This window comes from Tinamus guttatus, unplaced genomic scaffold (genome assembly GCF_059628265.1).
Source record: "Tinamus guttatus ecotype Peru unplaced genomic scaffold, ASM5962826v1 Tinamus_guttatus_pri_ptg000123l, whole genome shotgun sequence".
NCBI lineage: Eukaryota > Metazoa > Chordata > Aves > Tinamiformes > Tinamidae > Tinamus > Tinamus guttatus.
The window spans coordinates 133,540-146,678 of NW_028288657.1; the positions used below are offsets into that span (position 1 = coordinate 133,540).

General features: G+C 39.9%; 1 protein-coding gene across 2 annotated transcripts in view; it reads left to right on the forward strand.

Annotated features, from left to right (window-relative positions):
* Positions 1-277: 277 nt before the first annotated feature.
* Positions 278-13,139, forward strand: part of LRRTM4 (leucine rich repeat transmembrane neuronal 4) — a 105,509-nt gene continuing 92,647 nt past the window's right edge. Inside the window, exons 1-2 of one of the 2 annotated variants that reach the window (XM_010217028.2) lie at positions 278-312; positions 2,371-3,917. In XM_010217028.2, the coding sequence (XP_010215330.2) occupies positions 288-312; positions 2,371-3,917 (1,572 nt within the window). In that variant the 5' untranslated portion in view covers positions 278-287. Of the gene's footprint in view, positions 313-2,370; positions 3,967-13,139 lie in introns of both variants that reach the window. The other variant, XM_010217029.2, reaches the window with a different exon arrangement.

The following is a 13,139-nucleotide window of genomic DNA, read 5'->3' on the forward strand; positions in this document are numbered from 1 at the left end:
GCACAGAGTCCCTCCCTTCCCTCCCCCTTCCATCCTTAGTCCTGTCTTCCCCAACCACTTTCCTGTCCCTTCCCTTCCTCATCCCCCAAATTCTTGCTTGTCCTCTCTAGGGAACTTTGTGGGGGTTACTGGCATGCACGTTGGATGGCACCGATGCAAGCGAAGCTGTGCTGTGACACGAAGGTTCTGATGGTTTTAAAGAAGAGAGGCCAGCTTTAAAAGCAGGGAGAGACTAAGAGCCAAGAGGAAAGAGCGACAAAAACAGCTGGAAAGATAGAAAAAGGAGGATGTTTTTTGATGACAAAAGGATGGGTAAGTAAACTTTTCTTGCTTGTTTGTTAGCACAGCTGCAGCTGTATGTTGTTGGATTATTAGCTGTTCAAGAGGGGGAGATGGTCTAAGCAGCAGCATGCATTCCTTTGCCAGGTTGCTCACTGTATTAGCTATTGTATTTTTAGACTATATATCCCCCATCCCCCTACACACACACACACACACACACACACACACACACACACACACACACACACACACACACCCCTTTCCTCCTGCAGTGGTTTTATATGCAATTAATTTGTAAATGCATGCACCAAGTTAAAGAATGTAAGGAGTACATTCAACTGTCTGTGCAACCCACCCACATACCTGCACATGTATAGTTAGGTACATACATGCATGAGACATGCTCACACAACATCTCTTCTGAATTTATATTCATATTAGATCAGCCTGCGGAGCTATTATTCAGGCTGTCAGAAAGGATTGCTAACACTTTGCAGCAAGTAGGAAGCAGAGGAGGAAGGGGATGTTTTTGTTGTGTAGTTTTGAAAAGATTCACTTGGTCTTTGAAAAGATACCCCTAATATAGCTGCTAGATTTCCAGCAGTCATTTTGCCCATCTTTTATTCTCAAGTGTGACAGATTTATTTCCCTCCCTTTTTTCCCCCCACCCCCAAAGTCTGTAATAGCCAGAACATATTTCTAGCTGGCTGCTGCTGGCACATAGGCTGTAGCAAAAGATGAAGATTTAAATTTAAAACCTAACCATTAACGTGAAAGGCAGAGACATACAGTTAGGGACATTTTAGATAAGAAATGATTTTACTGATTGCCTCTTAGTTTAAAAATGAAAGCAATAACTGCAGCACAACATTGGTTTTGAGTGAGAGTGCATGTATATAACAAAATAATTATTTGTGGTGGTGATACTGGCCCTTAAAATATCTTTTCTTGGGAGAATGCACCTTAATGATTAACAAGATTACAATTCTGGACAGAGGCATCAGTGCTAAAATTGCATGTGTTGGATTCCTCCCCCCCCCCCGTCTGCCCCAGCTCTTTCATAATTACTCAAAGAATGTGGAAAATGTGACTAAACTCACATAACAGCATTATGTGAGCACTGTTATAAATTTGACATCTGATATGCAAAAGCTCAAAATTAGTAGAGCTGTAGAAGAGAGGGGAATTGAAATACAAATATATCTCCCTTAACCTTCTACATTTTGCTGTTCTTCAGGCAGTGTTAATATGTGCTTTTGCATACAGTATATGAAATTACTGTATATACAAAGTAATAAATGCTTAGAATTTGACAGCTGCATCTATATGCTAAGACTATGACCCCTTTTAAAGTAATACATCTATTACCAAAATCTAGCCGTTGAGATCCCATGCTAGTATTGTGGTATGCTTCCCTAGTGTTTTAATGTGCTTTCTGTACATCTCTTCATCTATTTTACATACATGAAAATAGTAAGTAATTTGCACCTAATCTGAAAAAAGAATCACCCAATGCAAAAAGTAAAGCCTTTGCTTATTGCTTCATTTTTACAGTAAGAACACATATTAAAGGTGGGTACTTTTTTGCACTGTACTCCTTGTAGTAATTTTGAACGAAATTGAACTTGTAGTTGCTTTTATTAAGGAAATGTTTAACAATGCATAAAGGCTTTGCCTCGTTTCCTTTCTGGTACTGTGGAGCCTTCAACACAGTGACTTGTAAGATGTGTTTATTGTTTAAAATCTCAGCATCTAGCACTAAGAATATAGCAGCTTCGTTGAGGTGATGTACAGGAGAACAAGCGAATAGAGAACAGGCTCCTGATCCTTCTAAGAGATCATAAATCCCAACAAGAGTAATTGAGCAACAGAAGCGGTACTGCTGATGGTGTGGTCTCGGAGATGTCAAGCTGGAAACTTCAAATACAGGCTTTTAGACAGCAAAGAGGGCAAGAAAGACTGAAACACAGGTTGTCTTTTAAAATTCAGTTTCACTAATATTATATTTGAAAGCCTGTTACAGTAGTAGTCTGTTGGTGACTTATTTTAATAGCTGTACAATGTGCATTTGTCTTTTTAATATTGTAGGTTTCCCTTTAATTAAACAGCTGCGAGGCATGAGTGCGGTGTTAGTGCTACTTCCTATGGTGCTGTTTGTTATGCACACAGGGGCTCAGCGTGCTTGCCCCAAGAACTGCAGATGTGATGGCAAGATTGTGTACTGTGAATCTCATGCATTCAGAGACATCCCTCAGAATATTTCTGGAGGGTCCCAAGGCTTATCGTTACGGTACAACAGCATTCAGAAGCTTAAATCAAATCAGTTTGCAGGCCTCAATCAGCTCATATGGCTTTATCTTGACCATAATTACATCAGCTCCGTGGATGAGGATGCATTTCAGGGGATCCGCAGGCTGAAGGAATTAATTCTAAGCTCCAACAAAATTACCCATCTGCACAACAAAACATTTCACCCTGTCCCTAACCTCCGTAATTTGGACCTCTCTTACAACAAGCTGCAGGTGTTGCAGTCCGAGCAGTTCAAGGGCCTTCGTAAACTCTTGATCTTGCATTTGCGATCCAACTCACTGAAAACGGTGCCAATTCGAGTTTTCCAAGATTGCCGAAACCTTGATTTTCTGGATTTGGGCTACAACCGCCTGCGGAGCTTATCTCGTAATGCTTTTGCTGGCCTTTTGAAGTTGACAGAGCTCCATTTGGAGCACAATCAGTTTTCTAAGATCAATTTTGCCCATTTTCCACGCCTCTTCAACCTTCGCTCCATTTATTTGCAGTGGAATAGGATCCGGTCTATTAGTCAAGGATTAACATGGACTTGGAGTTCCTTGCACAACTTGGATTTATCAGGAAATGACATAACAGGGATAGAGCCTGGGACGTTCCAGTGCCTGCCCAACCTGCAAAAGCTGAACCTGGATTCCAACAAACTTACCAACATCTCTCAGGATACCATCAACACGTGGATCTCACTCATCTCCATCACTCTGTCTGGAAATATGTGGGAATGTTCTCGGAGCATTTGCCCACTGTTTACTTGGCTTAAGAATTTCAAGGGAAATAAAGAAAGCACTATGATATGTGCAGGCCCTAAAAATATCCAGGGCGAAAAGGTGAGTGATGCTGTGGAAACATATAATATCTGTGCAGAAATCCAGGTGGTTGTTACTGAGAGATCGTATCAGGCACCTAAAACCGCCCAAAGACCTATCTTTATTCCTAAACCAACCATTTCCAAACTGGAGAGCAATCACCCGACATCTGTTATACTAACCACTCTTGCAGACCTCCCAACGCCCGGAATGGAACCAGAGTATGAGCATGTTTCCTTTCACAAAATAATTGCTGGCAGTGTGGCCCTTTTTCTTTCCGTGGCTATGATTCTTTTGGTTATTTATGTGTCATGGAAGCGTTATCCAGCCAGCATGAAACAGCTCCAGCAGCACACTCTTATGAAGAGGCGAAGGAAAAAGGCCAGGGAGTGTGAAAGGCAAATGAACTCCCCTTTACAGGAATATTACGTGGACTACAAGCCAACAAATTCCGAGACCATGGATGTATCAGTTAATGGATCCGGGCCCTGCACATATACCATCTCCGGCTCCAGGGAATGTGAGGTATGAACCATGATCCTCCTAAAACCATTTCAGCTGCTGGGAAGGAGAGGTAAATGTTCGAAGATACTGAGGTGTCTCTAATCTCTAGAAAGCTTAATAAGCTTTTTTGATTTGGGGTTTGCTCAGTGTGAAAGATGATCTCGTAAAATTATGGTCAGGGAAGCGGCAGTGATTATCTCAAATAGTTCAAATCTATCCAAGATTAAGATTTAGTTGAAGTAAACAACTGTGATAGCCGGAGCGTTATTCTTCTGTCACTTATATCCATTGGATTGTCAGTGGCTTCAGAAGAGTTCATTCTTTAAGTATTGGTAGAAAGGGAGGAGTTTAAGAATTTTTCTGTTTTAAAAATAAATAATGGAAACCTCTTTACATGTCAAATCTTGGGACTTTTCTGATCTATTTAATGATAATGCACAAGATGATTTACTGCATTTTCTGTTTGTTTCAGAAGCAAATCTAGGGATCACAGAACTTAATTACAACTTTAATGTTGCACACTCGTGTCCCTGGGTAAGGTGGAGCATACATGCTTCTGTATTAGGCTTGCTGAGTTTGAGCCTTATAAAGGCCTTGAACAGTACACTTGCAGTTATCTGGGTTGGGATGGGAAGGATTGTGTTTTGTTTGTTTTTGTTTTGTGTATACTTTTAGATGCTAACGAAGCTAATTGAGTTGTGAGACAACTCAATTAGCTCTCTATTAACTTTATTAACTAAGTTTCACACTTGTAGACCATGTTTTCACTCAGTAAAGTACTTGGAAATACAACTAGGAAAGCCTTTAATTCTTTTGTCTATTGTTCAACTTCACCAAGAAAACACCATATTTTTTCACTGCTGCGTGGAAGTGTTGAGTTGATTTTCTATTAATGTGTGTGTAAGAAATGTTTTCCCTGTTGAGTATCATTGTTTTCTTTTAATGTATTTTAAGAAGCATTTACATAATTATGTTCCAGTACTTTTTACTTCGGCCTGCATACTGCCTATTTATAGGTCTGTTGAAATGTATTCATATCTGTTTCCTCAGGTTGGATTTGATTAGAATAGATATGACAGGCACTATAAAAGATGTGCTGAAATCAAGTAGTGGTCAGTGGGTCTCATTTCTATGAGCATGAGGTCTGAGAGGTGGATAGTTGGAAAATAGGGTGTCTTTGAGATGTCTTAAACTTGGCACCTAAAACTTTTGATCACCAAAGAGCTGGGGGAAAAACAAAAGTGAAAGGGGTATTTTCTCTGGAGCAGTGTCTTCAAAAACAACGACCCTTGTCATTTTTATGAATATCATGTTTGTGAAGTTTTTGTTTTGTCTTTTTTAATAGCAGCATGAGTGGACCATGTCTGACGTTAACAAAGTTATTCAGCTTTTCACTGGATGTCACAGGGAGCAGGAACTAGACCTTAATGGCTTCCTTGTATTGTTGGTCAGATTTAACACCACTAAAATTTCATTAAATTCAATAAAATGATGTTTAATTTTCAGTGCTATGATTTGGAGGACTGCTGAATCCCTCTGCTCGGATTGAAAGTCCCTCAAATGTAACTATAATCTGCACTGGAATTTGGTTACGATCCTAGTGCATACATGATACAGTATGTCTGCAGTCTAGAAGGCTACAATACAGATAATTTGGATTATGGCAGATAAATAAGAAGCTGAAGAGTCCTTTTAGGTCTGGTAACAGATGGGTAACATGGCATAATTACTTCATGGTAATGTCGGTTGTTACACACATCATTAAACACAAGGGAACCCCAGTTCACCTGAGGCTTTCAGGTATTATTACAGTACAACATCGATTTTACTCACTTACTCTGTTCAGGGATGTAAAATTAAGATAATGCTTGAGTTTGTTGAACTCATGCTGTGGGATTGTTGGATGTGGTGTAAATTGCAATAAATTGCTTTAAATGTAATGGTGCTGTCCAGACTCTTGACTGCCAGGAAGTATGCTCTGTATTTGCAAGGTGATTTATTATCCATTGCCTATTAGCGCAGAGGACATCAGGAGACATGAAACAGCTGATACTTGAGGACGCTTGTAGCAGCCATAAGCTCTCACTGAAATATCATCGTCTGCTTGGATTTAACATTCTTTGTCTCCATAGTTACCAGGTTCCACTTGTAAAAGGAAAGATATGCACTGTACAGTACTAACAAATTCTATGAAAAAATCTTGATAGCATCTTCAGCAGTGAAAAGGTTTAATGACTGGGGGGAAAAAGTAAAATGAAACACCTCATTATTAATAATGAATTTATCCGGACAGATCTCTCGGAAAAATTATTATTTTGCATGATTGAGGAATAGCTCTGGGATGTCCTCTCATAGGTCTGGCTGGCTCATTCATTGTGCTCAGATGGAGTTTTTTTTGTTTTTTAAAGACTATTTAGAGGGATGAATGTTTGTTTATCAATATGATGGCAGAGGTTTTTTTTCTGAATTAATTGCTTAACTTCTTGGTTCTACTTTTTAGTAATATTTCTCAAATCATTGCGTGCCTTCAGTTGTTTTCTTCCCCTCTTCCACAGTCCTCTTCTTCCTTGCAAGCACCTCAGGTCCAAAAACTTGTGTCTCTTGCTGAAAAGAAATTATGGGTTAATTCCATTTTGACATGGGAAGACTCCTGAAAATCTTTTCTCAGTAGAATCTGGTGATGATAGTTTATGAGTGAGTCCAGGGTTTGTGTGGTCATACCTATCACTTTCACAGTGCTAATCTTATTTAGAAGTGTCCAGCTCAACTCAGATATAAATTACTTTTTTTTTTTTTTTTTTTTCTTCCTGTGGTAGTATTTGCTTTGAAACAGAATGCTTAGGTATTTATTCAGGTTTGTTTTTCACAGCGGCTAAGTATGAGCAGGATTATTCTTTTCAACTACAATGGGATTTCTAGGATATAAAAAAGCTATACATGTGTTTAAGGACTGTGCTGTGTTTGGTCTTGTACTGCAGGTGAGTGAGTGGCAGGTTCAGTCTGCATTACTGCTTTTTCTAGTTCATGCTTTTGAATTATTTCTTGTACTAAAGAAAGCCAGAGTCGGACTTAGTGTAAATGAGAGTAATTCCCTTGCCTTCTGTGGGATTACAGTCACTCACACCTGGCCCATGGTATTCTATTTAGTCTATTGGCAATACTTTCCAAGAAAACTGGATGCTTATGATTTTGGCTCTCACCATCCAGTTAGCAGACTGCTGCTGTCTCATTTTGACCTTTGGTTTGTGCATGTGTGTTGTCTTCAGTCACTTGTGTATTTATTTGTACACTTGCTGAAAATGTGGGAGCTATAAAAAAGCAAGTTCACAAACCAAGCAGGGATATTATGTATTCCATATATACTGCACAAAATATTTGTATCACACACCATGAAGTTAGGTGGGGAGAAGGAACTTTACTGCAAAAATAATTTCTCCTTTCTGCTTGAAGGTTATTCATCTACTATTTCTCAGTTATAAAAGAAAAAAAAAAACAATAAACGAAACAAGTGAACTTTTCTAAGCACAGTTGATATGAAACCCTTTGAGAGACAGGCCCCTTTATGTTACTTTTTACACTTTGACTTCTCAGTCTCTAACCATACCTTAGTGTCTGACAAGCAAGCCCACCTGCTCATATCTAAGTATGACTCTGCTGAGATGCTCTTGTGTTGTTCATTGGAGTTAAAACCAGGGCAGTTGTCACTCCTATTCATACATGCTAAGTCAGTCACACAAAATCATGTTAACTATGAATTCGGCTTCCTTCTCTATTGCCAGTGGGAAGAAACAGATCAGTAAGAGAAGATCATGTATGCAAACATAAGGGCCACAGTTGACCTCTTTTTGAGGCTAATTTAAAAGCAAAAGCAAAATATGCTGGTGATGTTTATTTATTAAACAGTGTTATTGTCTTGTTTTGAACAATATGCAGAAAGGAAAAGAAACAAAATATTGAGTATGACCCAGAGAACATTTAGTCTGAGGCTTTGGTTTTGCATAGGCTTTTGTACTTCTGTCAGTTGACTTTGTCAGGGCTGCTCAGGAGTTAGGCTTGAGCTTCTGGGGAAGTGCAGCCTTGTGAAAGACAGAAATCACTCCTAGATTTTAGAAGCTTTTTTTTTTTTTTTTTTTAAGACTTTTTCTTTTTGCCATTGTCTTAAACCCACGAGGCAGTTGCTAAACCCTTCTTGGTAGGGGCTGAAGTTTTGCACAGTTTGAGGGAGTCAAAGGTTAGAGGAGGAGGTAAATATTACAAACTCCTTCGGGTTTAGAGGTGACTGTGGAAGTTATGCTTACATAAGACATCGGTATTGCAAAAAAAAAAAAAAAGTATATAGAAAAGTGTACTACAAAAGTACTAGTAAAGTAAGAAAAAATGCACAGGGGCCCATTTTTTCCAGGGTTCAGCATTTGGGGAGGGTGAAGTTTCTCTGTTATTTGTTACCAAAATGCCTGCCCGTATTTATGGAAGAGCTCAGCTATCTGTGCATCAGCAGCAATTGAGACACAGACTGTAAGTTTCAAAAGGAGTTATAGGAGGAGGCAGAATGTTTCAGAAAGTCTTACTAGGTGCTTGGTGGGAGATGAACTTTTCTGAAATTTGCTTTTACAGTACAGGTGCTGCTGAGAACTTGAAAAAGTGCCTTGGCTGAGATCCTGCAGTGAGACAGTGACAAAGGAAGGCCCATCTCCCAAACTTCAGTTAGGCCTGGGACTTTCCTAACCATATTGCGGTCATTAAAGGTGTTCAAAAGAGTCTGGCAAATAATTGAGAGAACTCGGAAATTGCTCTGAGTCATCCTCTTTCCAGTACAATAGCCAGCTATGTGCTGGGAGGGTAGCTGATGGCAGTTCATTCTCTCGCCTTCCCTTCACCTCTTTATCTGCTTCCTTTAATTTGGTAGGAACATCACAGTTTCTGGTTTTTATGCTTAGTGAGTACTGTTGGAACAGAGCAGATGCTGCATTACAAAAGCTTTTTACAAGAGAGGAAAATACTTGTATTCCTATTCTAATCATTGCCTGGGCCTTGTGAAAGATTCCTGTGTTGCTGGAGTCGTGACAGAACGAGTTTGCCCTCTCCATCTCCTTTCTCTTTTTCTCTCACCCCTTCTTTTGTGGCAACTCTGTGATGTACTGCCATTATTTTAAGGCGGGGGGGAGGAATCAATTTTGGTTCATTATGTAGCTCCTGCCAGGAGGCAGAATGCTAATAGAAATAGGGAGGTATCTGTTGAACCTGTTCGTTTGTTTTTTTCATTTAAACACAAAAAACTCCTCTCCCCAAATTCTCATATTAAAAGTAGACAAAGAATCTTATTAGCAAGTATCGTGCTTCTAGAAATGTTGTTCAAACTCTTCTCCAGGATAATAGGGTCTGTCTGATTCTTGGTGTTAAAACCGCTAGCTAAATTCCACATCCCATTCCAGCACAGAGCTACCTGAGCTAGTCTGGGTATGGAGCTTAGCAGAGCTGTGGCTGCACTGCCTTGCTCTGCTCCTTGGCTGTGGTGAACCCTGCACATAAGCTGTTTTTAGCAGACAACCTGATGCAAGTAGAAGAGTTGGATACTTTTTAAAGCTTGGGGGCTAAAGCTCATGGAGATGGATTTGCCTGTCCTTTCAGGAAGGTGATTGTTTGCTTTAGTGGCATAACAAAATAAGCAGCCCTCCATCAAGCTGTCTATATTGTAAGCATTGACATGAAAAAATCCTGTGTGATTTGTATTTATAGCACACTAACATCCTGGTATTTGGTCATTTCAAGCCAGGTATTTCAGGACTGAACACAGATGGATTGCAGCAGTTGTTACTTATCAACTTTCATCACATCTGTTTGTTCTTTAGCCAAATAAGCTTAGATTGCTTTAGATCTCCCCATCTATGCACAAGAAGAATGGTTAAATTCCTAGATAATTCCTGGGGGGCAGCTGCCTCTCCACCTTGCTGCAAACTCTAGTTTTCTTAGGAGCTTGCATTGCCTCCCTTCCTACATAAGGGAGTTAGATGAGTGGAGCAGGAGGTTGTTCGTTGATGGGAATATTGGCTTCTTGGCCTAACAGGGTTGTTTGCTTCTTTTACCCATTTACCCATTACCCATAATTTTTACCCGTTGCCCCTTGTTCTGTTGCTGGCCACCACTGAGAAGAGTTTGGCCCCATCCTCCCTCCATTCTCCTCTCAGATACTTATACATATTGATCAGATCTCCTCTCAGTCTTCTCCAGGCTAAACAAGCCTAGCTTGCTTAGTCTTTCCTGATACTGTAGATGCTCCAGTCCCTTAATCATTTTTGTTACTCTAAAAGAGACAAAGCGTTTGTTGGATGCATTTAAATGTTACTGACAAGGGCATAAGAAGTTCACAGATGCCAGCAAGCCAGAAAATCTTCCTAGTAGCTCAGAGGTCTAAGGCTATCTCTGTGGCAAAGGGCCATGCAGAAAACAACAGGACTTTGTGAGTATTCTTGAGCTTGGTTCTTTGCTTTCTACCCTTTTGTGTCTAAAAAAAGATGACTTTTGCATAGTATATTTTAATCTGTAGATCTCAAAACACAGTAGATGTGTACCATTATTCCATTTTCAAAAATGGGAAACTGGGGCAGAGAAATAAGGAGTCTGTCCCAAGTTGTTCCCCAGCATGTAGATCACTGCACAGATCAAGATTTGCTGTAGTGAGCATTACTGAAATAGCTTAAGAGGAACAAAGTACCAGGCAGAGTGGAGCGTTTGTCCCCTTAGTTTTAATTGTGGATGACCTACTACAGTGTGTTGAGTCACCACAGTATCCTGTTAAAAAGCGGTAGTGTTTGAGAGAGCTCAGAACCTCGTGGAAAATATACATCATCTATCCTAGTTGGATTCTGTATCAAGGAAATTCACTTTGCACCTAAGAATTGTCTTGCAGATGCAACTATATGTGTCCATGAAGTTTAATACATGGAGTGTGATATGGCTTGATTAAACAACTTTCCAGCAGGGCTGTGCCCAGCTGCAGCACCTGTACTGCTCCTGGTAACCTGGCTGCGATGGGGAACTTGGTCACTGTGGGTAGCGCACCAGCACAGCATGCTGTGCTAGGGAACATATGGAACAAAAGGGTATGTTCTGAATCCGTCTGTTTGAATGTAGTGCTGAAAGGCGAGAGGTACTGCCACCAGGCAATATAGATAAGATCTCACCTCCAATTTTTCACTTTAAATCCTGTTATATTAATGACAGATGAAAAGATTCAGTGCTCTGTAGTGTTCTGGCCTATGTGGAATACACTTGTTATTCCCAGACTGTTTCTCAAAGAATGAAAGTATTTTTTTGTTTGGGTTGCACCCAGCACACTGGATTTCCATTCCACAGAGTCACCATATCATAAATAGTATTTGTGGAAATAGTATAGTACAGAAGAACAGCTTTGAAAGGCACCCTAGGAAGTAGAGACTCAATTATTTGCTCTGCCTCATGGTAGAAATGCTCTGAGGAGGGGAGAGTCCAGCTGTTGTACCTGTCTGGTGGCTACAGTGAAGACTCCTGTCTCTAGGACTGGTAATCTGGAAGGCAAAACTCTCAAACACAAAAGATCCATCTGCTTTAGTAATGCGTATCTAACTGCACATATGCAGTTTATTTTGATCTCTACTAAATTACATATACATAATAAACAAATTAATACAGCATCTCAGCACTTAAACAGGTGATCCCTCATTTCTGTTAGTAAAATACAACTACAAGTATACTACTATACAAGTAGTATTTTACTACATAATAAGGAAAACTGAAAGAAAATTGCGCTCTAAAGTCTGTCTGTGCTTCTCTCACCGAAGCCTCACTCCTTCCTTCAGACATAAGGAAGACAGGAGCTTTATAGATTATCTCCAATAGCAAGTCATGCTAAATATTTCACTGTATTTAAAGGGAAATATCATAAATTCGTGAAGCAGCATTGTTCCTTTCAGGAACACCATCTTGGGAACTGCGTGATTTGGCTTCAGTTTTTACACCTTCTATTAATGGCTAACAGGCACTAAATTGGCTATTTCCTTGGAGATTAGCATTCCCTTTTGCCAGACAGCAAACATTTTGGGGCAGATGCACAGCTTTGTTCTAGCTCTGTAAGCCCAGGTCTCTGCTCGGTCCTCTGAATGTGGCCCTTTTCATATTACTCTTTGGTACCTTTGACTGTTCCTTCCCAAGCATTTGCACTTGGAATGCTCACTGTGGTTTCATGCCATGCTATCTAGAAACACATAGCTAATTTATGGGAATCATTTTGAGACTGAACATGATTAGAGAAAGAGAAATGAAGCACAGGAGTTTGCTATTACTTTTTCATGAGACCTAGAACTGGTACTAGGTAGTGTTGAACTAGGAACTGACATGGGCAATTCTATGGGAATGTAATTGAGTAGGGCATGATGGGGTTCATAATATCATTATTCTCTTCCTCCTTTTTCTCCCCGATTTAGCTGATTTCAGTAATGCAGTGATTATCTAGTTGGGATTTGGATATTTTTAGAGGGGTTTAGAGTGGAATCAGAGCTCTGAACTTCCTGAGTTCCTCTCCAGTCCTCTGCCTCTTCAAGTAGTGAGGAGAAAGCAAATGGTGTCAAGAGTTGCAGGATGATTTTGTTTTACTTCATATTTCAACTCCGGTTAGCATAACCGAGCTGAAATGTGTTGCCTTCTATGCAAGAAGAACACCTGGAGTCTGCACAAGGTGCTAGTGACTTCAGCTGTGGGTGATCTTGTGCTACTGCTTAAGGGAATTCTACACTCCAAGAACATTCCGAATTAAATCTTGTGTTCACATGTTGCAGTAATATGTCCAGTGTTCCCCCTACTGGACAACATCAAGGCCTTAGTCTTCAGCCACCTGAACACTGTTTAGAAGGTTTTGCTTTTACAGCAGATGTTCTCCCTCTGTTGATGTTTTGTCTTTCAGTCTATTTTCGGCATAAAGCATTATGGTGTCTGTGAAGCCTCAGATTCTCCACTACCTTGTTATGCTTGTGTTGCTATAGGCGGTATTCATGCTGTGATAGGTGGCATAAGAGGAACTAAGGGAAGGGTATTTTTCTCTTAAATATAAAAGCCATCCTGTTTATTTTTTATTATTATTTTTGTAAAGTACTTTACTTTTGTGAAGTACTAAACACAGACAAAGTAAACCATCTGGTTCCTGTCAGAGCTGCTGTAGATTACATACGTATGGGGAAATTGCTTATTGATTTAGCCAAGTGTGAACAAGTG